The 25,094-nt window shown below is 46.9% G+C and overlaps 1 protein-coding gene across 1 annotated transcript; it reads right to left on the bottom strand.

Annotated features, from left to right (window-relative positions):
- Window positions 1-21,776: 21,776 nt before the first annotated feature.
- On the bottom strand, window positions 21,777-24,653 carry Defb128 (defensin beta 128). Its single transcript, XM_006985496.3, has 2 exons — window positions 24,337-24,653; window positions 21,777-22,144 (listed from the first exon to the last, which is right to left on the bottom strand). Exons 1-2 carry the CDS (start codon window positions 24,383-24,385, stop codon window positions 21,909-21,911), a joined length of 285 nt encoding a protein of 94 aa, XP_006985558.1. The 5' UTR covers window positions 24,386-24,653; the 3' UTR covers window positions 21,777-21,908.
- Window positions 24,654-25,094: the final 441 nt, after the last annotated feature.

Raw genomic sequence — 25,094 nt, 5'->3', positions numbered from 1 at the left:
AGGTTTTTCCTAAAGTTCCTCAAGGTTCTCATTTTCTGTGATCAGGGCTAGGGGAAGGAATGAAGATCCAGGACCATCCCCCCTCCAGAGGAGAGGCACCCCTAGCTTTCTAGCTGGGTCCAGTCCTGTTCATTTCTCTTTGTTGGCCATGAAGATGCCTCTGTGGTATCATTTCCCTGTGCCTCACGGCTGTTGTAGCTCTAATTCCTGGTTGTAAGACTGGGCTGTAGATGAGGGGAGAAAGTCGTTATGTGGATATGGGGAGCTGTTGGAGTCTGTACCAGACTGTTCTGCCTGTAGAGGCATTCCTCCTTTCTTTAGGTTGGTTGGTTGGTTTTGAGTCAGGCCCGGGCACGTAGACCAGCAGGCCTTGAACTTGTGGTTTTCTCGCCTCTACCGCTGAAATTCTGGGATTACAGGAACACACCACCACACTCTGCTGGTTTGGTTTGTTTTCATTAATTAACCAACATTTTTTGAGTCAGGGTCCTGCTCTGTGGTCCAATCTAGCTTCAAACTCACAATCCCCCTGCCTCCACTTTCTGAGCACTAGGATTTGAGGAGTGTGGCACCACTGTGGCTTTTAATTTATTTTATTTCATTTGTGTGGAGCTGGGAACCACACTCAGGGACTTGTACTCCACAGACTTCCAGCACTGGGCTAGATCTGCAGCCCTAATTCACTCTTGGATTGACACACAATTATACACATTTGTGTGCGATCATTGTAAATAACACCACACAATCTTGCTTAAGTATCACTGGGAACCTCTCTGATCCTATAAGTAAATAGTAGAAGTTACATTGATCCATCCAAGGGTATCATTCCTCTTACATTACCTGGCATATCTATTCTTAAATTACTATGATGTGGATTTGTGTTTTTTATTTTCTACTTCAGATTTCCTATGAGTATTAGAAAACATATTTTCTGTTTATATTGCTTAAATATCTTACAATATGTTCATTGCCCCTAAACTTTCATTTAAGGGGGAAAATTTTCTTTCACAGGCTGTTCCTCTAGTCCTCAGAGGAGGCTGAAGAGCTGAGAAGTGACATTCTTGGTGGTGTTCTGTGACAAAGACTGCTCCAGCCCCTGACTGTCCACCACACCACGCCCTTCTCTCCGTGACTCTGGTCTCAATCCGTGGCTACTGTCTTCTTCACTTGCTTGCTGCTTTGCTCTCTCCCACTTTCTGCCACCAGGTCCCGAGACTTTGCCTTCTTGCTCATTATCTTACTCCAAATATCTTGCCCAGTTCTTGACACTGACCAGAGAAATGAATTAAGCCACACAAGTCGAGGTAGAGATTAGTCATAGACTCTCTAGGATTCATCTGCATTCCAACCTATGGTGAGGGAAGTCAAAGTTATATGGACACATACACAGGTACCCCTGGGAGGTGTCTCCCTAATACACATGAGAAATTCACCTCTAGGTATGAAGGTTAATCCTGTAATCTCAACACTCAGGAGGCTGAGGCAAAAATTCTGGGCTAGCCTGAGCTGCATAGTGAAATGTCCCAAAACAACAATAACAAAATTATGGAATATACTTATAGCTCAATATCCCAGAGGCATACAGAAAGAGATAGGTATAGAATTCAGTACATATATAAATATGTAAGAACATTTTATACCTATCTTTCCATCTACATTTTAAAAGATTTGTTTTTATTTTGTATATATGTTTGCTTGCTCATGTGTATGTGGACCACCAGGGTGCAGTACCCACAGAGGCCAGCTGAGGGTGTCAGAGCCCCTGGAACTGAAGTTGCAGCCAGTTGTGAGCTGCCTTGTGGGTGCTGAGAACCGAACCCGGGTCCTCTGTAAGAGCAGCACTGAGCCTCCTCTCCAGGCCCCCTAAGTATCCACTTTTAACAAGGAAATATGTAAAACAAGTCTAGAGTCACAGTCTATCATTTGTAGGACCTCAAAAATATGGAAAGACTGTGAAAATCTCACCAATCATCAACAAAAGCCCTGGATGTGTATTTTGGCAGAGGCCAAAGAAATGCCCGCAATGATTTGTATATTCCTTTTTTTCAATATGCCATTGCTTCTATTTGGGTGTTTATTTATGTTTTTGTTACATTTCAGGAAACTGGTCACAAAAACAGGTTGGTTTTTTGTTTTGTTTTGTTGTTGTTGTTTTGTTTTGTTTTTGTTTGGTTTTAGTGTTTTATATATTTCCCATTTAAAATGCTAGAAAATGACCACTGTTAGTGCATGCAGAATTCTACGCCCAGAAATGACAGACCCTTCCATATATGTACACATAAAAAAAAAATCGAACTTACTCTTCAGGAAAAGTTTATAGGATTAAGAAAAACAGAAGAGCAACCAGCAAGAGCCTCAGAGAAACAGTGCTCAGAAGGCGGCGCTGTTGTTCATGTGTTTTTTTGAGACAGCGCCTCTCTACATAGCCTGTGCTGTCTTGGGCTGTCACTTACGTTGTCCAGGCTAGCCTGTAACTCAGAGATCCGCCCGTCTTTGCCTTTGCCTCCGAGTATTGGGCATAAAGGTGCTGGCCACCAAAGCCTGCCCAGGCATGGTTTTATCTATGCCTGCTCAGTACCTGGACATGACGGCTTGCTTTCCTCTCTACAGGTAGCTGGTATGTGAGAAAGTGTGCGAACAAACTGGGCAACTGCAGGAAGGCGTGTAGAAGCGGGGAGCTGCCGACAGAGCCTGCTACGGGGATGTGCCCCAAAGGAAAACTATGCTGTGTTCTGGAACTCAAAGTTTCTGGTCAATGTGGGGGTGCCACGAAGGCTCCCGGAGGCGCACCAGCAAAGGACCCCGGGGCGACCCAAGGATCTACTACCCCGGCTAAGGCTGCCACTACCTAAACGCCGCAGCCTCTGTCTCTTGACCTAATAGCCTGGTTGATTAAAGCAAAGAGGCCTGAGCCAGTGTTGGTTTCCTCTCTCCACCCCTTTCCCACGGTGCCTCCTTCCAGCCCGGTTTGCCAAGGCACCCTGTCTCCTCACTGTGGCGATTCCAGGGTACTGATCCAAATTAGGAAGATGTGGGTCACAAGAAGGATTAGTTCCCAAGCCCCATTCAGAGCTGAGAAGTAGAAGCCTGTATCCTAAACAACAGGTACAGATCTTCTGGAGGCCCCTGCCCAGGAGGGTGCGGCTAATGTAGGGGAAGTGTAGGGAGGGACTGCGAACACTGGGCCTCACAAGCAGTCCTGACTCGGGGCGGAACCGAGCCTGGATACCGCTCCAGCTCACAAGGGTGCTTGTATTAACAGGGGCTGGCTAATTGAAGGCTTCCTGCAGAAGTGATTGTCCATGAATTAAAGGCAACATTTTCTATGTTTGAGATAGGATCTCACTGCTTAGAACAGGCTGGCCTCAAACTTGGGATTTTTCTGCCTTAGCCACCCAAATGCTGGGATTACAAGTATGTACTACCAGACCCAAGCACCTATATGTTTTTTTAAATGACTGGAACTACAAAAAAAAAAAAAAAAAAAAAAAAAAAAAAAGCACTCTGCAGGGCCTGGACAGAAACCCTCTGTGTTGCTCTTGAGGAGAACCAGGTTCAGTTCCCAGCACCCACATAGTAGCTCACAACCTTCTGTAACTCCAGTTCCAGGGGATCTGCTCTCTCTTCTGGCTTCTGGGAAACGAGGCACAAGAGTGGTTCACACACATGGCTGCAAGCCAAGCATCCATACACATAAAATAATTCTTTAAAAAATCACCCTGAAGAACTCCTTAGTGAGCTCCTTATGTTTGACTTGCCCCAGCAATCCAGGTCCTGGTAAGGGTAGCCCCACTTTGCAGAAGAGCAAACACTTTCTAAGCAGTAGAGACCTGAGACAGACTCAGCTGCCTACACCACGATGTTATCTATAAGCATATTCTGTCCCTTGGAAATCCTGAGTTTTAGCTTGGAAGGAAGAGATCTCAAGGACTTTGGTGTGACCGGAAGACTGGGCAAGATACTCACTTTAAGTAGCAGGGTTTTCTAAGTGTTCTGTCCCTCCAATAGAGCTTAACTGGGAGCATCCCAGTCTACTCTTCCTTCCTCAGTGATCGAGAGCAGGAAGTGTGGTCCACTGCACTCTCTGGGCACCAGCATTAGCCATGTGTGACTGTTAATCAGTCTGATTACGTGAAGACTGGTGGGCTTGGGCTGAATATCTTCCTCCACGTCCTTGGCATACTAACATACTTCTAATTTAAAACAACAACAACCAAGGAAGGCTAGAAAGATTCTCAGTGAAAGTGTGGTGCCCGCGTCACCAGACCCCGGAACAAGACCACCACAGAGCCAATATCCGATGCAAACACATAGGGATTTATTGATTACAAGCTCGCATTTGGACCATCATCCAGCACCCCGACAGCAGCAGGTGGAGAAAAGCCCTGAGTTCTTGGTGGGGTTTTTAAAGGGAAAAACCGTAAGCAGGGAGGTACAAGCCTTGCCATCTCAGGATTGGGTGAGGGTATGTAAACTTTGAATTCACTAGTTGGGATCTAGAGGAATTTTCAACAACAGTTATCAGAAAGCCACAAGGACGTTTGGAGCCCGCAGATGTTGTTTATCAAAGTTCCTCCTTGGCCAGCCCACTCTGGTAGGGTCGCCTTGACCAGGGCCCTGGCAGTCTGTGATTTTTCTTGGAACTGTTTGTGGTTTTTACTGGAACCAGGTTCAGCCCCTGATCAAGTCCTGTTTAAAATGGAGCTCTTTCTTAAAATGGAGTCTGTCTTGCTCTCTGGTTCCCTCCTTTTTCTTGTACCTATGAGAGCCCAATCATGGGTCTCGACTGCTCTAACTCCATCTGAGCTCTTGGTTGTCAGTCAGGGGCTGATAATAGGCTGCCTCTAGAACATTTGTTGCCACCAGCTCGCAAATGGATCTGGGGACCATCAGTTGAATGGCCCCAAGTCTCTCTTTCATAAATTATAGCAGCTTGTTTAAGATGCAAAGACCAAAGGTTAGGAGCAGTAGTAATATGATGATGGGACCCAATAAAGTAGAAATTAGAGTTGGTCAGCCAGGGAGAAGCATTAAACCATGAATCGAGCCGTCCCTGGTTTGCCTCTCACTCCGTTTTAGGCTTCACCAGCCCCTCCCTCACTTTGGCCATTGAGTCTTTTATTACTCCTGAATGGTCTATATAGAAACAGCATTCTTCTCCTATGGCAACAGAGTCCCCCATGCTGAAGAAAGATCAGGTCTAAACCTCTCCTATTCTGTAAAACCGCTTCGGCTAATGATGTCAAAGACTCCTGCAGGAGAGAGAGAGAGTTTTCCAATTGTCTATAGTGGTATGAATGCTGTGGATATCATTCTGTATAAATAAAACACTGATTGGCCAGTGGCCAGGCAGGAAGTAGGCAGGACAAGGAGAGGAGAATTCTGGGAAGTGGAAGGCTGAGTAGAGGAGACACTATCAGCCGCCGCCATGACAAGCAGCATGTGAAGATGCCGGTAAGCCATGAGCCATGTGGCAAGGTATAGATTTATGGAAATGGGTTAATTTAAGATATAAGAACAATTAGCAAGAAGCCTGCCACGGCCATACAATTTGTAAGCAATATACGACTCTGTGTTTACTTGGTTGGGTCTGAGCGGCTGTGGGACTGGTGGGTGACAGAGATTTGTCCTGACTGTGGGCAAGGCAGGAAAACTCTAGCTACAGTGTGAAGACTGGAATAATGCTGGTCTTGGGTAATTAGGGAAGCTGTTCCTGTCCCTAGTACAGCCAATCTGGCCCCCAATAAGATGCTCAAGATGAGAATGGTCATTGGCTCCCTGTGGGTGGGTGCTTCCAATCTGTTGAACAATTCATCTTCAGTGTGACAAATCAACCTGGGGACTAGTCTTACCAGAACACAGAAGCTCTTAGTCTTATTGAGAACTTGGACACGGGCACATGGTGTTAGCCTGGAAGAGCATGCCCACCAGGTATCATTGAGAGGGTTTAAGTAACCTGAGTCTGGCAGGCTGGTAAGGGCAAGGGTCTGGTCACAGAGGGCTTGCTGTCCTTCAGGGACTACCCTGATACAGAGACCTTGGCCTGAAACCTGTTGGAGGGTCAATGAGGCTTTAGACTGAGGCGGCACACGCTGTGGTCAGAGACTACAGTATAGTTTCCCTGGACTGCAATGCCTTTGTAGTACGGGGCGGCATCATCATCACAGAGCCAGCAGGAGGAAGTTAAGTCTGGCTTAGTGGAGTCCAAAACCAAGACCGATCTTTGCACTAAATCGAGGAGCGGATCTACTTTAACTGGGCTAGCACTCGAGGTGGTGAATCTGGAGACAGTAAGAGGGGTAGAGGCTGGGGTGTGGGGTGGCGTTGGCTCGGGCTGGGTGGGCTTGGGCTTGGTGCCAGGGGCAGGAACAACTTTAGGTAGGCCTAGGCTTGATCACTTGGTTGGGGCCCACTGTCATAGATTGAGTCCTCCTGGTGAGGAGCCTTATGGTGAATAAGGCCTCTGGGTCTGGTGCTCGCCCAAACCAGTGGACCTCATCATAGTGCCTTATTCCCCGATGTTTTCCTGGAGTCCAACTGACTTCTTGCTTCTGCCCTTCAGGGGTGAAAGTTATATAAAGGCACCAGTGTTCCTGGCAGCCTATAGAGCCCTCCAATTTCCCAGTACATTTTGGTAGGGGGAGGCATTTGAGGGAAATTTAATCTGTCCAAAAAGATGGGGAGGGGGGTGCCCAGTGGATACACAGGACCAGCTAGTGCAGTAGTAATCACTTGCTCCCTCACATTTTAGTCTGTCCTTTCAGCCCCCCCCACCCCCCCCACCCCCGCTAAATGTTCTGGACATACATAGAAATTAGGATTATTGTGTTGTAGGAACTTGTACCCCTCAGATGCTGTTCAGGTATTCCGAACGGGGGAATAGAATTCACAAAGATCTACAGTGATATTGGGGCATCAGCTGCCAAGTGGGGCTACCTTAGACACATGTACTATTACCTCCCTGCTATCAGCATTTATAAGTTGCCAGGTTAAATTCAGGAGGGGGTGTGGGTCCCCATGGATACAGTACATACAGTCCACAAGGTTGTTCAGACTGCTGCTGCTTGGAACTTCGTCGAACCCTGAGTTTGAGTGGGTTGCTTGGTTCCCTGACTACTTCCCATTCTTGTCCTATATTGTCCTCATTGAGTGAGAAGGGGTCGGCAGGCCTGGCGTGAGTGTGGTGAATCCCGGCAGCTACACCGTCAACCTTGATGGCAGTGGGTGTAGTCGGCAAAATGGCGAAGGGCCCCTTCCACCTGGGTTCTAGCATCCCTTAGTGATGCCTTCTGATGTAGACTCAGTCCCCTGGCCGGAACCTGTGGAATTCAGGAAAGACACCAGACTCATAAAGGGCTCTTAGCTTTGGCCAAACATGCTTGTGTGCCCACTGGACTCCCTGTATGGCCTCAAGTAGATCTTGGTCTTCCAGCTCCACCAAGAGCTCTGTCTGCAGGCTGGGAATGATGGGGGAGGGGGTGAAGTGCCAAACATAATTTCAAAGGGTGTCAGCCTGTCTGGTGGGAGAGTTTCTAACCCCGTATAAGGCAAAGAGGAGAAGAGCCACCCAGTCTGCGCCAGTCTCTGAGGCTAATTTGGTAAGGATCTCTTTTAGAGTTCTGTTTATGCATGCGCTCTACCTATCCTGAACTCTGGGGTCTATAATTACAATGTAATCTCCAATCGCTCTCCCAGGGCAGTGGCTAAATTCTGACTCAACTGGGACACAAAAGCTGGTACATTGTCTGACCTTACCATAGCAGAAAATCCTTGCATGGGCAAGATGTCTTCTAGGAGCTTCCTGGCCACCACCTGTGCCATTTCGTGCTTGTTGAGGAACACCTCTATCCATGCTGAAAAAGGATCTATAACACTCACAGATACTTACGTCCATACTTGCCAGGCTTTATTTCAGTAAAGTCTACCTCCCAGTTGGATCTGGGCTTCTTCCCTTGGAGTCTTGTTCCAGAATTCTTTGAATTTCCAACAGTGTTGGCTAGTTGACAGGCTTTGCGTTTGGAAACCATGTCTATGGCCTCTTGCTACCCATCCCTGACTTTAACTCCAGGTTGTCTCAGCAGGTCCTGCGCTCCACGAGTCCTCATGTGAAATGAGCAATGGATCTTTGGAAGCAACTTCTGCCCCAGATGCTCAGGTAGAATAATTTTATTGTCTGCTGATCTCCACCATCCATCCCTCCAGGCACTGCACCGGAGAGAGGCACTTGATCCAAGCCAGGTCCTCTCAGGTATATTTAGGAGTCTCAGGTAGGATGGTGCAGGGCGGGGCAGGGGGGGTCCTGGATCTACAAGGACTGGTGCCAGGATCAGGTTAGCTTGTGCTGTTACCTCCCAGGTAGTTCCATCTACTAAATTATTGCCTCTTGGGATTGGCCCGTTCCCTTTCTGGTGTCCTGGGCAATGTATTATGGCCACTTTCTTAGGCTTCCATAGGGCCTTTAGAAGGGCCAGAATTTCTTTCTTGTGTTTGATCGTCTTTCCCTCGGCAGTCAACAGTCCCCTTTCTTTACATATTGCCCTGTGCACATGGGTGGTAGCAAATGCATAGCGGCTATCGGTATCGATGTCCCTTCAGTCCCTGTCCCAGTTCCAGGGTCTTTGTCAGGGCCACTAATTCCACTCTTTGGGTAGAGGTGCCTGTTGGCATCGGTTTAGCCCAGACTACCGCCTCTGAGTTGATAACTGCTGCCCCTGCATACCCTGTCCATTCTGCACAAGGCTGTTTCCATCAGTGTACCAGGTAACTTGCACGTCTGGCAGAGGGGTGTCTCTCAGATCATGCCAGACACAGTGTACCTGAGCCAAGATTCTAGAACAGTCATGCAGGCATGTCTCCAGGTCTGGGTCTAGCAGCAGGGTGCCCGGGTTGAGGGACATGGGCGCCTGGAATGTTATTCTGGCAGGGTTGAACAACAGGGTCTGATAATGAGTCATTCTGGCATTACTCAGCCACCTATTGGTGGATTGAGAACTCCCTCCAGAGCATGAGGGGTGGTGATGGTGAGACTCTGTCCCAATGTCAATTTGTCAACATCCTTGACTAACAGAGCCACAGTTGCTACTGTGCAGAGGCACAGGGGCCATCCAGCTACAACAGGGTCCAACTTTTTGGGCAGATAGGCTACAGGCCACGTCCAGGGCTAAAACGCCTTTTGCAATCCCTTTGTGCTCATCCACAAATAAATGGGAGGTCTTAGTCACGTCTGGCAGGTCCAGTGCTGGGCCCAAAGCAGGCTTGGTGTGAGTTCATCCAAAGCTCGCTGATGATGTTCAGTCCACAAGAAGACCCCTCTTTAGCGGCCTCATATAGGGGGTTCGGCCAACTCAGCAAAGCCTGGAATCCACAAGTGGCAAAAGCCCACCGTGCCTAGGAACTCTCTCACTTGCCCAGCGGTGGTGGGAGTCAGGATCTTAAGGACAGCCGTTTTTCAGGCGTCCGAGAGCCACTGCTGCCCTCCCTTTAGAATATGCCCCACATATGTTACCTGCTGTTGGCCGAACTGGGCTTTCTTAGCTCCATATCCCAAGCTCCCCAGGGTGTGGAGGAGCCAGCCATTCAGTCCCCGCCAGGCAGCTGTCTCCGTCGGCAGCTGCAATTAGTAGACCGTCCACATACTGTAGGAGACTGGCTTCGGGGTTCTGCGTGCAGGACCTCATCAAAGATGGTGGGGGAATTTTTGAATCCTTGTGGCAATCTAGTCCATGTCAGCTGGCCGCTGACTGTAGCATGAATCTTAAAAGGTCTTATTAATTAAATCAAACCTGAGCCAGGTGTTGGGGTGAATGCTGAATGATCAGAGAAGCCGAACAAGCCACAGCCACCTCACCTTGCCAGTTCCTCAGCTGACCCTGTTTCCTCAGACTGGAAACCTCTGTGTCCTCATCCAGATGAATCTCAGCTGAACTGATGCTCCAAAGCCTAAAAGCTTAACCAGCTAAAAGCTTCTAGTTTCTGGTTTTCATGCCTTATATACCTTTCTGCTTTCTGCCATCACTTCCTGGGATTAAAGGCTCACTTCTTGGGATTAAAAGCTTGTGTCACCATGCCTGGCTGTTTCCAGTGTGGCCTTGAACTCACAGAGATCCAGATGGATTTCTGCCTCTGGAATGCTAGGATTAAAGGCATGAGTGCCACCATTTTCTAGCCTCTAGCCTCTGTGGATGTTCTGTTCTCTGACCCCAGATAAGTTTATTAGGGTGCACAATATTTTGGGGAACACAATACCACCACAGCTGACTCTGATTTCTGGATCATGCCACTTGAAGGCAAAGTATTGTTGACTCCTGGGGGCTAGAGGCAGACTAAAGAAGGCATCATTTATGTCTAAGACAGTGTACCATTGTCAATCAGCGAGTAGGGAACTGAGCAAGGTATATGAGTTTGGGACTGTTGGATGGATGTCAATCACCCTTTTATTGATTTTCCTCAGATCTTGGACTGGCCTGTAATCATTGGTATGAGGCAGCAAAGGTGTTTTCCAGCCGATTGCACAGGCCAGAGGATTCCCAGGTCTAGCAGCTGCCTGATGTGAGGAGTGATGCCCTTCTTGGCCTCCAAGGGCATGGGTACTAGCAGACTTTGACTGGATCTGCCCCCGGTTTGTTCTCCACATAGATAGGGGGATGAGGCTGCCAGCCCCACTCCCCTTGTCTTGGCCTAGGCCAATGGAAACTCCTATAGCCATCCTTCCAGCCGAGGGTCAGGCTCAGTGGCTATCTGGTGCAGGCTATATTCTTCAGTCATGCCACTGGTCACCAATACATGAATAGGTTTCCCATCCTCATTGAGCAATGTAGCTGCTTCATCAGAAAAATGTATCTGAGCTTTCATTTTAGTCAGTAGGTCATGGCCCAACAATGGATATGGGCATTCTGGGGTTACTAGAAATGTGTGGCCCACTCCCAAGTCCACTGTTCTTTGGGTAGTCCATGAGTAGGGCTTAGCCCCTGTGGACCCTTGGACCCAAGTTTTCTTGTCTGTCATGGGCCCATCAGCCTTCAGTAGTGCTGAATTCTGAGCTCCTGTATCCACCATGAAATCAATCCTTTCCCCCTCCACTTTTAGGGTTACCCTGGGCTTGGGGAGGGGGGGCTGAACCCCAACTCCCCTAATCACTATCCATGTCTATCTGGGTAAGGACTCTGGTGTCACCCTTAATCATCTTCTCAGGGCAATTCTTTGCCCAATGCCCTTCTTTCTTACAACAAGCACACTGGTTCCTCCCCCAGCTGGGGCCCCTCTGTTACCTCTTGGTCTTTCTTCCTCTCCAGCCTCCAGTCACCACAATCTCCTTCAATGTTCATTGGGGTCAGTAGTAGCAGCTAGTAGAGTGCTAGCCATATGCTGGTTTTGATGCTTTTCCTTTTTTATCTCTTTTATCTCAACATGTTCCCTTCCATTATACACTTTCTCAACCACTGTAACTAAATCTCTAATGTTTTTCTCTCCTCAATGCTCTAATAACTGTAGATTCCTTCTGATATCTGGGGCTACCTGATTGATAGAGGCTAGAGTCAAGGCAGCCACATTTTCCTGCAACTCCTGATTATATGAGGTGTATCTCCTGAAAACTTCCTGTAGATGCTCCAGAAACGCAGCTGGACTTTCATCTGGGCCCTGCCTAATATCGTAAACATTGCTCAAATTTGCAGGCCAACACACGGCTGCTTTGAGACCAGTCAACAGTAACTGGTAATAGACTAGGAGCCTTCCCTTTCCTGTATTATAATCCCACTCAGGATGGGTCAGGGGGAACCTGGCATCTATGAGAGCCTTGTTGGTAGTAGGTTCCCCAGTGGGATCCAGAACCAATTTCCAGGCCTCTAGTTGAACTTGATTCCTCTCTCTCTTTTTTTTCTCTCTTTTTTTTTTTTTTTTCTTTTTCGAGACAGGGTTTCTCTGTGTAGCTTTGCGCCTATCCTGGAACTCGCTTTGGAGACCAGGCTGGCCTCGAACTCATGGAGATCCACCTGCCTCTGCCTCCCGAGTGCTGGGATTAAAGGCGTGCGCCACCACCGCCCGGCGATCCCTCTCTTTTATGGTGAACAAGATCTGCAAAAGCTGTTGGCAATCATCTCAAGAGGGAGGGTTGTAAAAAGGACAGTCTCAAGAAGATTAATCAAGTCCTGGGAGGGTTCTCAGAAAAAGGAGCATTCTGAGACTTCCAGTTGTAAAGATCACTGGTGGCACAAGGCCAGTAATGAAAGGGTGGATTCCCATCCTGGTCAGGCCCGGCAGCTCTCAAGGGGAGAGTGACTGTACCAGGGTCAAGGGTTCCCCTCTCCAGCTCCTGGTACCCCTTGCTGCCCTGTCCTCCTGGCCAGGGCCCACAGGGGCTTCAGATGTGAGCCCCTACCCCTTCCTAGGCTGCTGGTATGAGTCTGGGAGTGGGATCATAGGGAGGGGGAGGAAGAATGTCCTCCTCTGTGCTTCTCCCTTCTGTCCTCCTCTCTGTTCTCCAGAACAGGGGCTAAAGGGGTCCCACTCAGTGGGAACCTCTTACCTGCTGCCAGTACCTTAACTGTTAAGGAAGAAAAGTTTTATCCCAGGAAGGAGGGTCTTCTATGAGACCCTGCCAGGTTACAATGTAAGGTATCTGGTTGGGGTGCCCATTCTGTGGCTGGAATGCAATGTCTTCCACTGCCCCAATTAGGCCAGCATCAAAATTTCCCTCCAGTTAACACCAAAAGTGGGCCATTCTGCCCTGCAAAAGTAACAAACTTCCCTTTGTGAATTTCAGCCCTTTGATTGTTAGCAGTGGCTTGCACGTCCTTCCAGTGGGCTAGATAAAGGTCTAGGGGAGAGGAGAGGGACTGTCCCATAATTTCCATCTCAGATACACAAAGACACCAAGTAACAGACAACACACAAGACCAAGGGCACAATAAACAAACCAAACAAACCCAAACAATAACAAAAAACAAAAACTTTGCCCCAACAAGACCACCAACAAAGTTTCAGAAACAATGATGGCTTGATGTCCTCTGAAGAGGGGGGACCCTCCAGGCTCAATTATATCAAAGACCATCCAGACTCGAGTCTCTCTGTACTCGACTAAACTGACCTCAGGGGTTTCCACATCTTCTCCAGGGTCCAAAACGTCTTCCTGAATCCCGCGATCCCAGTCCTCTAGTGCCTCTTTTGGCTGCTACCAGCACTGTCTGTTGCTGGACCGCAATACAGACTCGGTGTGCCGCAGGAAACAAAAGTGCAGAGTGCACAGAAGCAGAGACTTACTGGCCAATCAGGAACCTCTTGGGTTGGGGTCTGGGGTTCCCTGGGGATCCTGGATGAGCCCTCAAATGTAATGCCTGTGTTGCGAGATCCCCAAACAAGACCACCACAGAGCCAGTATCCCAAGCAAACACACAGGGGTTGGTTTATTGATTACAAGCTCAAGCTCGGACCATTGTCCAGTACTCTGACACCGTGGGTGGAGGAGAAAGGCCCTGAGCTCTTGGGGCTTGGGGTTTTTAAAAAGAAAAACTGTAAGCAGGGAGGTATAATCCCTGGCGTCTCAGGATTGGGTGAGGGTGTGTAGACTTTGAACTCACTGGTTGGGGTCTAGAGGAATTTTCAACCACAGTTATCAGAAAGCCACAAGGACGTTTGGAGCCCGCAGATGTTGTTCACCAAAGTTCCTCCTTGGCCAGCCCACTCTGGTAGGGTCGCCTTGACCAGGTCAAGTCCTGTTTAAAATGGAGTTCTTTCTTAAAATGGAGTCTGTCTTGCTCTCTCAAAAGTACTTGCTGCAAAAGCATGAGTTTTACACCCCAGAATCCAGATAAAGTGCTGGCATGACCACAAACACACTTCTACCCCAGCATTATGGGGAGCAGAGAGGATGGTTGCCTGGCTTTCAGGTTCAGTGAGAGATCCTAACTCAAAGGAGTAAGTGGAAAATGGCAGACCCAATGTTCTCTGGCCTCCCTGTGGGCATAAAGTCACCACGACTACACATGTATGCATGCGTGTGCACACATACATACATACACACACACACACACAAACACACACACACACACACACACACACACACACACACACACACACACACAATTAGTTTATGTTTTGATCTCCTGACAAGCCAAAGATTTACTGCAGACTCCAAATGGTGGAAGAAAAAGGTCGGTGCAGTGGTCATCTCTGCTCTTGATGAGTCTATGAGTGCCACCTAGGACACAGTTCTTTGCTTTCACTCGACCCTGGTCCGGTTACTAAGAGATTCAGATGCATACTGCGTTCTCTAATACATGCTCTGGTTCCTATCTCCACTGCCCCCTGCAGGACCAGCCGTCTTGACTTCCAGTGGTAGCCTTACCATGGCGTCCTACCGTCCACTCTGCTCCTCTCACTCATATGCAGCCATCTTCTACAGTGCTAACCAAGTCAGTTTTCTGAAACACAAATCTGACCACTAATCTTCCCACTGGCATCTTTGCCCAAAATATCCCAACCAACTTTCAGGTCCTATCTCATTGCCCACTGTGTTGAGAACCTCGATGGCATTTGCAAGTGTGCTTTCTATTCCTCTCCACAAAGCAACTGGACTTCCCGCACTCATTCTTACCTAGGGATTGATTTGAACTCACTGGATTGCTAATGGCTTCCAGATCATCTCTTTCCACTAACCCTGTCTGGGGGAAAATCCTTATAATTCTTGTTAAGGACATAGGTAACCACACTGCAGAACTCTTCCACTTCTGATGCTCCACTGTTATGGTTAATCTGCAAGTTTATGCCTTCATGTTGTACTCTATATATCTGCTCATGATATTTGTTCAGTAGTGGGAACCTTTTTTTCTCTTATCATCCCCTAACTATAATTTCTACCAGTTCTTTTTTTAATTATGTGTGTTCACAGCTAAGTGCAGGTACCAGAGTCCAGGAAAAGGTGCCAGATACCCTAGAGCAGACGTTTCAGATGGTTGTGAGCCGCCTGATGTGGTGCTGGGAACCGAGCTGGGGATCTCTGCAAGGGCAATGTGCACTTTTAATGAGTGACCCTCTCTAACCCTTAAAATTTTTATTTTTATAACTTATTTTTATTTTTAACTGTGTGCCTATATGTGGGTATGTGTTCATGTGAGTGTGTGAGCCCGCAGAGGACAGAAGATGGAGTCAGAGTTCGTGGATCTAGAGTTATAAGCAGTTGTAAACTATCCAGCACAGGTGCTGGGAACCAAATTCAGGTCTTCTGCAGGAACAATGTATTATTCAGAATTCTCTAGAGGAGCAGAACTGACAGGCTGAATCTACATATTAAAAGGGGATTTTTATTAGAGTGGCTTGCAGGCTGTGGTCTGGCTAGTGCAACAGTGGCGGTCTCCTGATGGCAAGGCCAAGAATCCGGTAATTGTTCAGCCCATGAGGCTGGATGCCCCAGCTGACCTTCAATCTGTGTTGGAATCCCAAGAAAGTAGATTGTAACACCAGCAAAGGGATGCCTCAGAAGCAGGATTGATGAACCTTTCAGAGAAGGAGGGCAAGCAGGCAAGAAGCAAAAGCTCCCTTTTTCCACGTCCTTTTATGTAGGCTGCCACTACAAGGTGTGACCCAGATTCACTGTGGTTCTTCTAACCTCAAATGATCCAGAATTAGGGTGGATCTACCCACTTTAAATAATCTGATCAAGAAAAAAATCCCATCGGGTATGGTAGTGTACACCTTTAATCCCAGTACTTGGGAGGCAGAGACAGGTGGATCTCTGAGTTCAAAGCCAGCCTGGTCTACAAAGTAAGTTCCAGGACATCCAGGGCTACAGAGAGAAACCCTGTCTTGAAAAAAAAAATCCCTCCCAGGTGTGCCCAGCTTCTTGGGCTTTAATTGACTACAAGTGTAGTCAGGTTGACACCCAAGATGAGTCATCACATGAAGTATGTCCTCTTAGCCACTGTACTGTACCTTCAGACCCATAGATTTTGTACAAAGTCTTATTGATGAAGTAAAGAGGGTTCTTGATGACCCCAAGGATATGGGTGTTATTGAAATCTTACCTTCATTTATTGTAGCTCTTCCCCCACAGGCTTCTGTCCTTCTAAAGACATGGTCGATGTCACTACGTTTGTCACACTGATAGGCATCACTTCTTCCTACACCCATGGCTATCTTTGTAGGCAGAACTCATAAACACACCCAGCAGGGTGTCCAGATGGAAACAGGTCACTTCGGAAAGAAGGACAGTAGGAAAGGAAAGCATGTGAGCTTTGGGGTCCTGCATATCTGAGGTCAGTTCTCTGTCCCATGAGATGTTCACTTTTAGACTAGGGTCAAGTGGTACCCCCATCTCTGAGTATGTATTTTTGAACATGAAGAATAGAAAACATGTACTCCATCAAGGGCATATTTTGTATATTACATTTGCAAGAGTGGTATATTACATTAACCATACTGCATGGACTTAGTTAAGGTAAGTGGCTTATTCCTGGATGAGGGTTAGCAAGAGCATTTCCTGAGGGCCTTGCCTGTTGGACCATGGCTGGACTGCGTGGGTATGTGTGATGATAAGCCATACTTCACCTGAAGGGAAATACATTATCATGCAGAAGAGGTGAGGGCCATGGGCTCTCTTTAGATAGCCAGATGGTCTTTTAAAGGCTCTTGAGGGCACTTGATGTGCTTTCTCCTCAGTAATTAACTGGATCACTGCCTCAAAAATGCCTTAGACCTGTGATCTCTTTGACTGTGGGTAGGAACTCTAAGTGAAGTACTAATACAGAGTCTTGTCTTCTTGCCTCACATCTCACCCTTCCTCATACCATGCTTGAACTTAAGCATCAAATTGCCTTTCCTGCTATGATAAAAGCCCAGAAGAAACTAGCAACAGAAAGAACAAACCTCAACATAATAAAGGCTACATACAACAATACTATAGCCAACATTTATACTAAATGGGGTTGAGAGTATTACCTCTAAAATCTGAAGCCAGATACAGGTGCCCACTGTCTCCACTCTTACTCAGTATAGTGTTTGAAATCTTAACCAAAGCAATAAGACAAGAAAATGAAATAATAAATACATGTGTAGGGAATGCTGGAGGAGATACCTCAGTACTCACATGGTGGTTCACAACCATCTGTCACTCCAGTTCCAGGAGATTTGCTGTCCTCTTCTGATCACTACAGGCACCAAACACATGCATGGTACACATATATACATGAAGGCAAAGCACTCACACATAAAACAAAATGGATAATTTTAAATTTTTAAAAAATAACACTAATAGGACAGGAAGAAATCAAATTATCTGGATTTGTAGACAACATAAGACTGTACTTAAAAGACCCTAATATTCCAGCAGTATCTTAGCCACTGTTCTATTGCTGTGAAGAGACACTGTGACCAAGGCAACTCTTCTAAAAGAAAACATTTGACTGGGGACTTGCTTAATAGTTTCAGAGGTTTAGTGAGGAGCATGGCAATTCCATCCTGATCTGTAAGCAGAGAGAGACAGAGATAGAGAGACAGGGAGAGCCTGGGGCTGGCATAGGCTTTTGAAACCTTACTACTACTCCCCAGTGATACATTTCCTCCTACAAGGCCACACCCTCTAATCCTTCTATACTTTCAACAGTTCCACTCCCTGGTGACTAAACACTCAACTATATGAGCCTATGGGGGCCATTCCTATTCAAACCACCACAATCAGAAATCTCCAGATCTGACAAATGCTTCCAGAAAAGTGGAAAATACAAAATCAACATAGTAAAACCAGTAGCTTTTCTATATATTAATGAGAAATTAATTGAGAAAGAAATTCAGGAAGAAAAATCTATTCACCATAGTTTCAAAAAATGGCTAGAAATAAACGTAGACAAAGTGATGAAAGAGATCTGCAATAAAAAAAGAAAAATGACATTAGGAAATAAAAAGACCTCCCATGTTTGTGGATAGGCAGAATTAATTTTGTAAAAGGGCTGTATTACTAAAAACAACTTACAGATTCAATATAATCCCTATCAAAAGCCCAATGAAATTCTTCACATAACTAGAAAAAAACCCTAAAATCCCCTCTTTATTCTCTATGATGTGCTCGGGAAGCATTCAGGACCAAGCAGATTTACTGGGGTGTTGATAGGGAAAAGCACCACAGCCTCAACACAGTTCCTTGACTTTCCCTAACATGATGTGATGTTTTAGCAGAATCTCTGTGGTATTGGAGGGAGGCCCAGAACCAGGCCAGGACTCAGTATGAGTGGTTCCATAAATGTAAAGCCAAAGCTCACCTGATGGAAAAGTGTTGTTAGGTTGAGACTACTCCATCCCCTCACCACCCCCCAGAGCTCCTCAGCCTTCCCTGTACCTAGTGCACCACTACAGTCTCAAATTGATCTGGGTTCTTTCTGCACAGTAACTGAACAACATGAGAGATGCTGGCACTTCCCTGTGCATGGGCACTGCAGGAAGACCTGCCGAGTAACAGAAAAAGGTCAGGTGCTGTGTACAAATGGGAGATCCTGTTGCCTCCGCACCAAGGAACTAAGGGGGGAAGTTATGATGACTTCTTGTAGTTTGATTTTCTTTTGGGGACCACCAGCTCCCAAATAATGACACAAACTTTTTATTAATTATGCTTGATTTTAGCTTAGGCTTATTCACAATTACATCTTATAACTCAAATTAGCCCATTTATATTAATCTACATTCTGCCACATGGCTCGTAACCTTTCCTCCATAATGTATGTCTGCTTTCCTCCATGTCTTGCTGGCAAATTCCACATGCCTAGATTCATCTCCCTGAGTTCCTCTCTCTGCCTAGAAGTCTTGCCTAACTGCTCCTGCCTAGCTAGTGGCCATTCAGCTTTTTATTAAACAAATCACAGTAACACATCTTCACACAGTGTAAACAAATATCCCACAACATTTCCCCTGCTGTGGAATAATCCTTCTGTATACATGAGAAAAGGTACCAAGCTACATGACAAAGCATAGATAAGAAATATGAGTTAATTTAAAATGTAAGAGTTGACTAGTAACAAGCCTGAGCTATTGGCCAATCATTGTAATTAATATTAAGTCTTTGTGTATGTTATTTGGGAACTGGCAGGCAGTAAAGAAACTTCTGCCAAGTCTTCCACCCATGAGTATGAGCCCAGTCCTGCATTTACCCATCCTAGCTCTGGGAAGCTGTTGGGCCTGCGCTGTAGCAGGAGTTCCTATCTAGTCTCCCATCCTACCTAGTAGTGCACCATTCAAGTGCTCAGCCACATAGCAGGACATCTTAAAGGGGCCGAACCTCTGTAGGCCACAAGCAGTGGGCTCCGTGTATGTGCCCCACATTGGGCGTCAATTGTAGCTTGATTTTCTTTTTGGGGCCACCAGCTTCCAAATAATGACACAGACTTTTTAATTCATCACAAATGCTTGACCTTAGCTTAGGTTTGTTCACAACTAGCTCTTATAACTTAAATTAACCCATTTGTATTCATCTATGTTCTGCCACGTGGCTCATACCTTCTTTCATAATCCACATCTCACTGACAAATTCCACACACCTAGATTCATTCTCCCAAGTCCCTCTCTCTGCCTGGAAGTCCTGCCTAACCTCTTCTGCCTAGCTAGTGGCCATTCAGCTTTTTATTAAACCAATCACAGTGACGTAATTTTACACAGTTTAAACAAATATCCCGGCAACAACTCCTCACCCCAAACCACAGGCCTGTGGGTTTGCTCTTCCCAAAGATGGTGATCTAGATGTGAAGAGTGTCTCCACCCACAACAGCATACCACATATATCCAAATTCAACTCTCTTTGTCACCTATTCCATTATGCTGAGGTGACAAGACCCACAACTTCTTAATTTCTGGGATGTCTTTCAAGCAGACTTGAATAAAGATTTATGCCAAATTTTTTGACTTCTGTTTTAACCTAACTAAGTACTTGTGTGGGGGGGGGCAGTGGGCAGCTCCAGAGCCTCAGAGGGCTGGGACCCAGTGGCTGAAGTAGATACTATGTCCCCTTGAACAGGCCTGGAGTATGGGATCTCAAGAAACTACCAGCTACAGAGTCAGGTCTTGTGGCACAGCCTGGAGCTTCTAGCCAGGAGTCCAGGGTCTTTAGTGGTCTGCAAAGCACTGGACTTTATTGAAACAGGTGTGATATAGGGGTCTGAGTCAATACTCACCCTTTTCCTCCTACCTGTCCAAACAGAGACCCCCTCTTTTCTCTGCTGCCTGAGGATGGTGGAAGATCGGTGGGTACTCTAAAGCACCCTTCCCACCTTTTCCAGTGTCTTCTTTTTTTTTCTATTACCAAACAGCTACTTGGGGTTCTTTTGCTCTATCCAGATAGGAGCCCTGAGTGGCTGAGCAACTCTTCCCAGGCTGATCTTTGAGAGCAGTGAGGGAAGGCTACAGATAAGTTGGAACAGTAATAGGTGGCGCCCTCCAGTGCCCTGAGCTGGAGTGCCTAAGACCCTGGGTCCTGGAGGCCTTTCTTGAACTCTAACAACGAGTTTAGGGCCAGCCCAAGTAACTTTGTGAGACTCTGTCCCAAATTTTTACTTCTTTAAATTAAAAAAAAAACAAAGAACTGATGGAAGAGGATACTGGAGAGATGATTCTGCCATTAGAGGATGTACATTAAGAGCTATCTCCCTGCTCATCTCGCAGTGGCCCAGAGTTGGATTCCCAGCACTGAACAGCTCACAACTTCCTAACACTCGTTCTAAGAGATCTGACACCATCTTATGTCTCTGTGGGCATGGCGTTCACATGTACAGACCCGCACACACACACACACACACACACACACACAATTAAAAAATAAAATATTTTAAGAGGACTGGGGCTATAGCTCGGCACACACGTTTGAGGCTCTAAGTTCAATGTCCAGAACCGCGACAGAGGCGGACAGATTCCTCATGACCAGCACTGTAAACAAAGCGGCCCCCAGTGTCCTCACAGAGGCTGCTGTTTTGTCCATCTGGAGAGCCTTTCCCGCTATCCTGGGCTTCAGCACTGTGGTGCTGCTCATGACCTGCTTCTTAAGTGCAGCGCACCTATAAGGCCTTAAATCCCACAGTACTAAACAGATCAACCGATGCGATCAATGTCCTCAGAGCTGCATTTGTCTGAAGATGAGGTCAACTAGGTATTCTAGTTGCCAGTAAAAGAGAAGGTGGGATGCACACCAAAGGGGTCCAGATCGCATCCTAAGCTTCTTACCCGCTGTTTCCCTGATCATCAAAGCTGAGCCGGTACACGTTAGGAACACGTCCGGGTATCTTTCCTCACTCTAATGAACTCTTGGTGGTTAGCAAAAGCTGTGTGTGTGTGTGTGTGTGTGTGTGTGTGTGTGTGTGTGTGTGTGTTCTCACAGCTTCTTAGACATAAGAAATTTCACTAGAGAGTGGGAAGGGGTGGACGAGATAACACAGCAGGTGAAGGAGGTGCTTGCTGCCAAGCCTGATAATCTGAGTTCAATCCCTGGGACCCACACAGTGGAAGGAGAGAACTGACTCCTTAAAGTTGTCCTCTGAGCTCCACACACACACACCACCATGACACACACATGTCATGATGCATGCACAAGTATGCATGCACAAGCACACATACTAAAACGTCCAAAATTATTCTTTATTTTTTTAAAAGAGGAGAAATACCTGAAATTTCTGAAATACTACCTTGGGTAGAAAGTGCAGACACTAACTGCCTACCTCTCCAGGGTTCATTTCCTCTGTGACCCCATTTCACAGGCAAAAAACACAAGCGTTACAGCAGCTATTCATTCACAGTCAAAATAGACAGAAAAGGAGTGGATACAGGCAAAAGTATCGAACTTTATTATGTGGGGAATCGAGTTCACAGGAGGAAAGAGACGGGTCTGAGGCTGCCCACTTGATTCCACAGGTTTGAAGGACACCGGCCTCGAGGAACAAATGGTTCATTTAGATAGTGATGGTAAAGTATGTGATGGTGGGCAGGATAAAATAGTCTTGGATTCCTTTGGACTTCTCCTTGTGTTGGGTTGGCTGCTGGGCGATTTTTTGCTTTTCGTTTTCCAGTTCATTGACGCAACAGTATTTCCCACGCCGGCATCCCACCTCCGATACCTCCCTTATTCTGCATTTCTTCCTGCAGTAGCCTGCTACATTGTTAAAACATTTTTTGGGTTGCACACCATCTGAACACAAGAAACAACATTGATCAGGGTGAGTTTCTGAGGAAAAGCAGAGATACAGCTAGGTTTCACATTCTCAGGGACCACAGACACCACCCTCTGCCAACATCTCCTCTGTCCCAAAAGGAAATCTTCTGCTGATGCCGGGAAAGTCAGAACACCCAAATTAAGGACATTCGAGGGGCTGGAGAGATGGCTCAGCAGCTAAGAGTGCTTGCTGGACTTACAAAGGACCCAGGTTTGGTTCCCAGCACCCACATGATGGTTCACAGCTATCTGTAATATTCCAGAGGCTCAGCATCCTCTTCTGGCCACTATGGGAACTAGACACACATGTGGCACATATACATATATGCTGACAGAACATTGGACACGTGAAATTAATCTTTAATTTAACCAAAGGACAGTTGGTTCTGGTCAATACCCAAATAACCTTGACAAGAAGGAAGAGGGGAAGGCCTGACTCCCCCTCACAGCCCGAGCTGGGTATCACCCTAAATCAGGCAAAGCCCACCCTGCTTCGTGCTCTGAAGCCAGCATCCCCACAGCCTTGTTTCCCCCAGAGAGCACAAATGCATCACCATCAGTATACTTCAGAGGCAAATCAGCTTTTAAAAGAGCATCCCAGGCTGGGCTAGCAGCATGTCCCTGCAGATGAGGACATCTGCCATGAAAGTCTGTCAGCCTATGCTCAGTCTCTGTAACCCACACCGGGTGGAAGGAGAAAGTAAGTCCACAGAGTCATCCTCTGACCTCTGCTTACACCCCATGGCACACAGGCAACCACAATTACACCTCACATATATACAATAATAATCAAATAAAGTTTAATTTTTTTACATGGCTTCAAGAGACTGAACTCAGGTCCTCATTCTCACACAGCAAATACACTCTTACTGAGCCACCATGGCCTCGGTAATTTTTTTTTTTTTTTATTGAAAAGACTATCACAGAGGTCAGGAGAGATGTCTCAGGAGGTTAAAAAAAAAAAGACTTCCTGCACAACATCTGAGTCCAAACCCCCTGTGCCCACATAGAAAGACAGATGTGGCTGTGTCCATAACCCCAGCACTCACTGCTGGGGGACAAGGTAAAGTCAGGGGGTCGTGGGGCTTGCCAGCTGCCAGCCTAGCTCCAGGTTCAGCAAGAGAGACCATCTCAAGGGAGCGAGGCAGAGAAGGGTAGGGAAGGACATCAGGGTATGGGGATGGATATGCACAACACACACACACACACACACACACACACACACACACACACACACACAGGGTAGGGAAGGACACCAGGGTATGGGGATGGATATGCACAATACACACAACACACACACACACACACACACACACACACACACACACACACACACACACACCATTACAGACACACGGATTCAGACATGCAGCATCACAGTCTCTCTCTCTCTCTCTCTCTCTCTCTCTCTCTCTCTCTCTCTCTCTCTCTCTCTCTCTTACATACACACACACATACATAGCCTCACAGACAGGCCCTTAGTGTTTCACACTCATAGGCTGCAGATATCACCCTTGTCAAGACATGAGTTCCAGCCCCAGTTGCTCCCGAGAACTCCCTCTGCTCATCTCAGACAAATTCTAGAACCTGGCTGTCGTCTCTCTCACTTTCTTCTCCAAGTCAGATAAACGTCTTACCTAGTAGTAAGCAACCACAGTTTGATAGATACCTTTGCCCCTGGAGATCCCAACTCTCCCCTGTTCATGCTCTAAGGTCCCAATCTCTCCATCCAAGCCTTCACTTCCCTCTCTACACAGAATCAGACAAGCCTACAGAATAAATGTGGACAACAACTGTATTCTCCCTGTTCTCAAATTTCATTATGAGAAACACCCTTGAGGATGAGAGAGCTGTATTTTGAGGGCCATGAAAAACCCAGCATGACTCCTTGCAGGCAAGGCAGAAGGGGGCCCTTGATGCCCAACTTCCTCCGATCTGTGAGTGGGAGGCTTCAAGGCTTCACGTCTTTGCATCTGAGCTAGAGATGTTACCCTCACTTGCCAGAACAGAAAAATTAAGGTTCGAAGGGGGTCATTTTCTCAGTTAATTAGCTACTTAATGATGAAGAAAGGCTTTCACTGTGTGCTGCTCACCTCACTGCAGCAGCATCCCGCCCCCGTTGTGACCAGCACTAGTGTGCCCGACTTTGAGTGACTTGGACACGTTACCTGCAAGTACCACAAACAGCAGAATAATGAGAACCTGAAGCAGCTTCATATTTACAGACCCTCCAGAGACAGCAGGGTATCCTGTGGGGCTGCACAGCTCAGAACACCACTAGCAGGCCAAGCTTCGGTTTTAACTCACACGGACAGGCAGGGAGTTCAAGCCCAACCCCACCTACATCCCTGAATTTGGAATCTACAGTCACATAATGTTCCATCCTCTCCCACCTACTCCCCTTTCCTCAGGATGTGAACCCCGGTTGTGCTGTCTCCGCCTGGCTGCCCGCCCACTTGACTGCCTGTGTTCCCTGGTTTGGATGGGCCATCCCGCTTTATGATCACCATTGCCTCTCATTCACAAAAACAATCCCAAAGACACAGAGTGTTAGACTAAAACCCACGGGAGACTGAAGACAATAGCCAACCAAATGATGCTTTATTCAGAAACTCTTGGCCACACCCTCACTTAGCACCCACCTTCCCTCATTTAGGAAGCAGCCTGTGCTGAGACCATTTGTACTTCTAGTTTCCTTCTATGCCATTATTACACCTTGAAAGTAACACTGACCACTTTACTTCATGCATTCATTCCTAAGGTCCATCCATCTGGCTAGTTCTTTCAAGTCCCTGAGCTGTCAAATTGCCATCTGGATCAGGTACAAGAGCACACAGCCTTCTCATTCTCAAAGCTGTTTATGGCTAAGTAGCAGGGTTCCTCTTGAGTAGGCCGGAAAAGATAATGAAATCTTGCTTTATAGATG

Source organism: Peromyscus maniculatus, chromosome 4 (genome assembly GCF_049852395.1).
Source record: "Peromyscus maniculatus bairdii isolate BWxNUB_F1_BW_parent chromosome 4, HU_Pman_BW_mat_3.1, whole genome shotgun sequence".
Lineage (NCBI taxonomy): Eukaryota > Metazoa > Chordata > Mammalia > Rodentia > Cricetidae > Peromyscus > Peromyscus maniculatus.
This window is presented reverse-complemented; position numbering and strand designations above follow the sequence as displayed.

Bases quoted from the DNA above. Each gene is read 5' to 3' on its own strand.
- Defb128 (XM_006985496.3), bottom strand. From the start codon at position 24,385: ATGAAGCTGCTTCAGGTTCTCATTATTCTGCTGTTTGTGGTACTTGCA. The intron at 22,145-24,336 runs GTAACGTGTCCA...TCTTGTGTTCAG, and splicing joins GCTGTTTGTGGTACTTGCAG to ATGGTGTGCAACCCAAAAAA.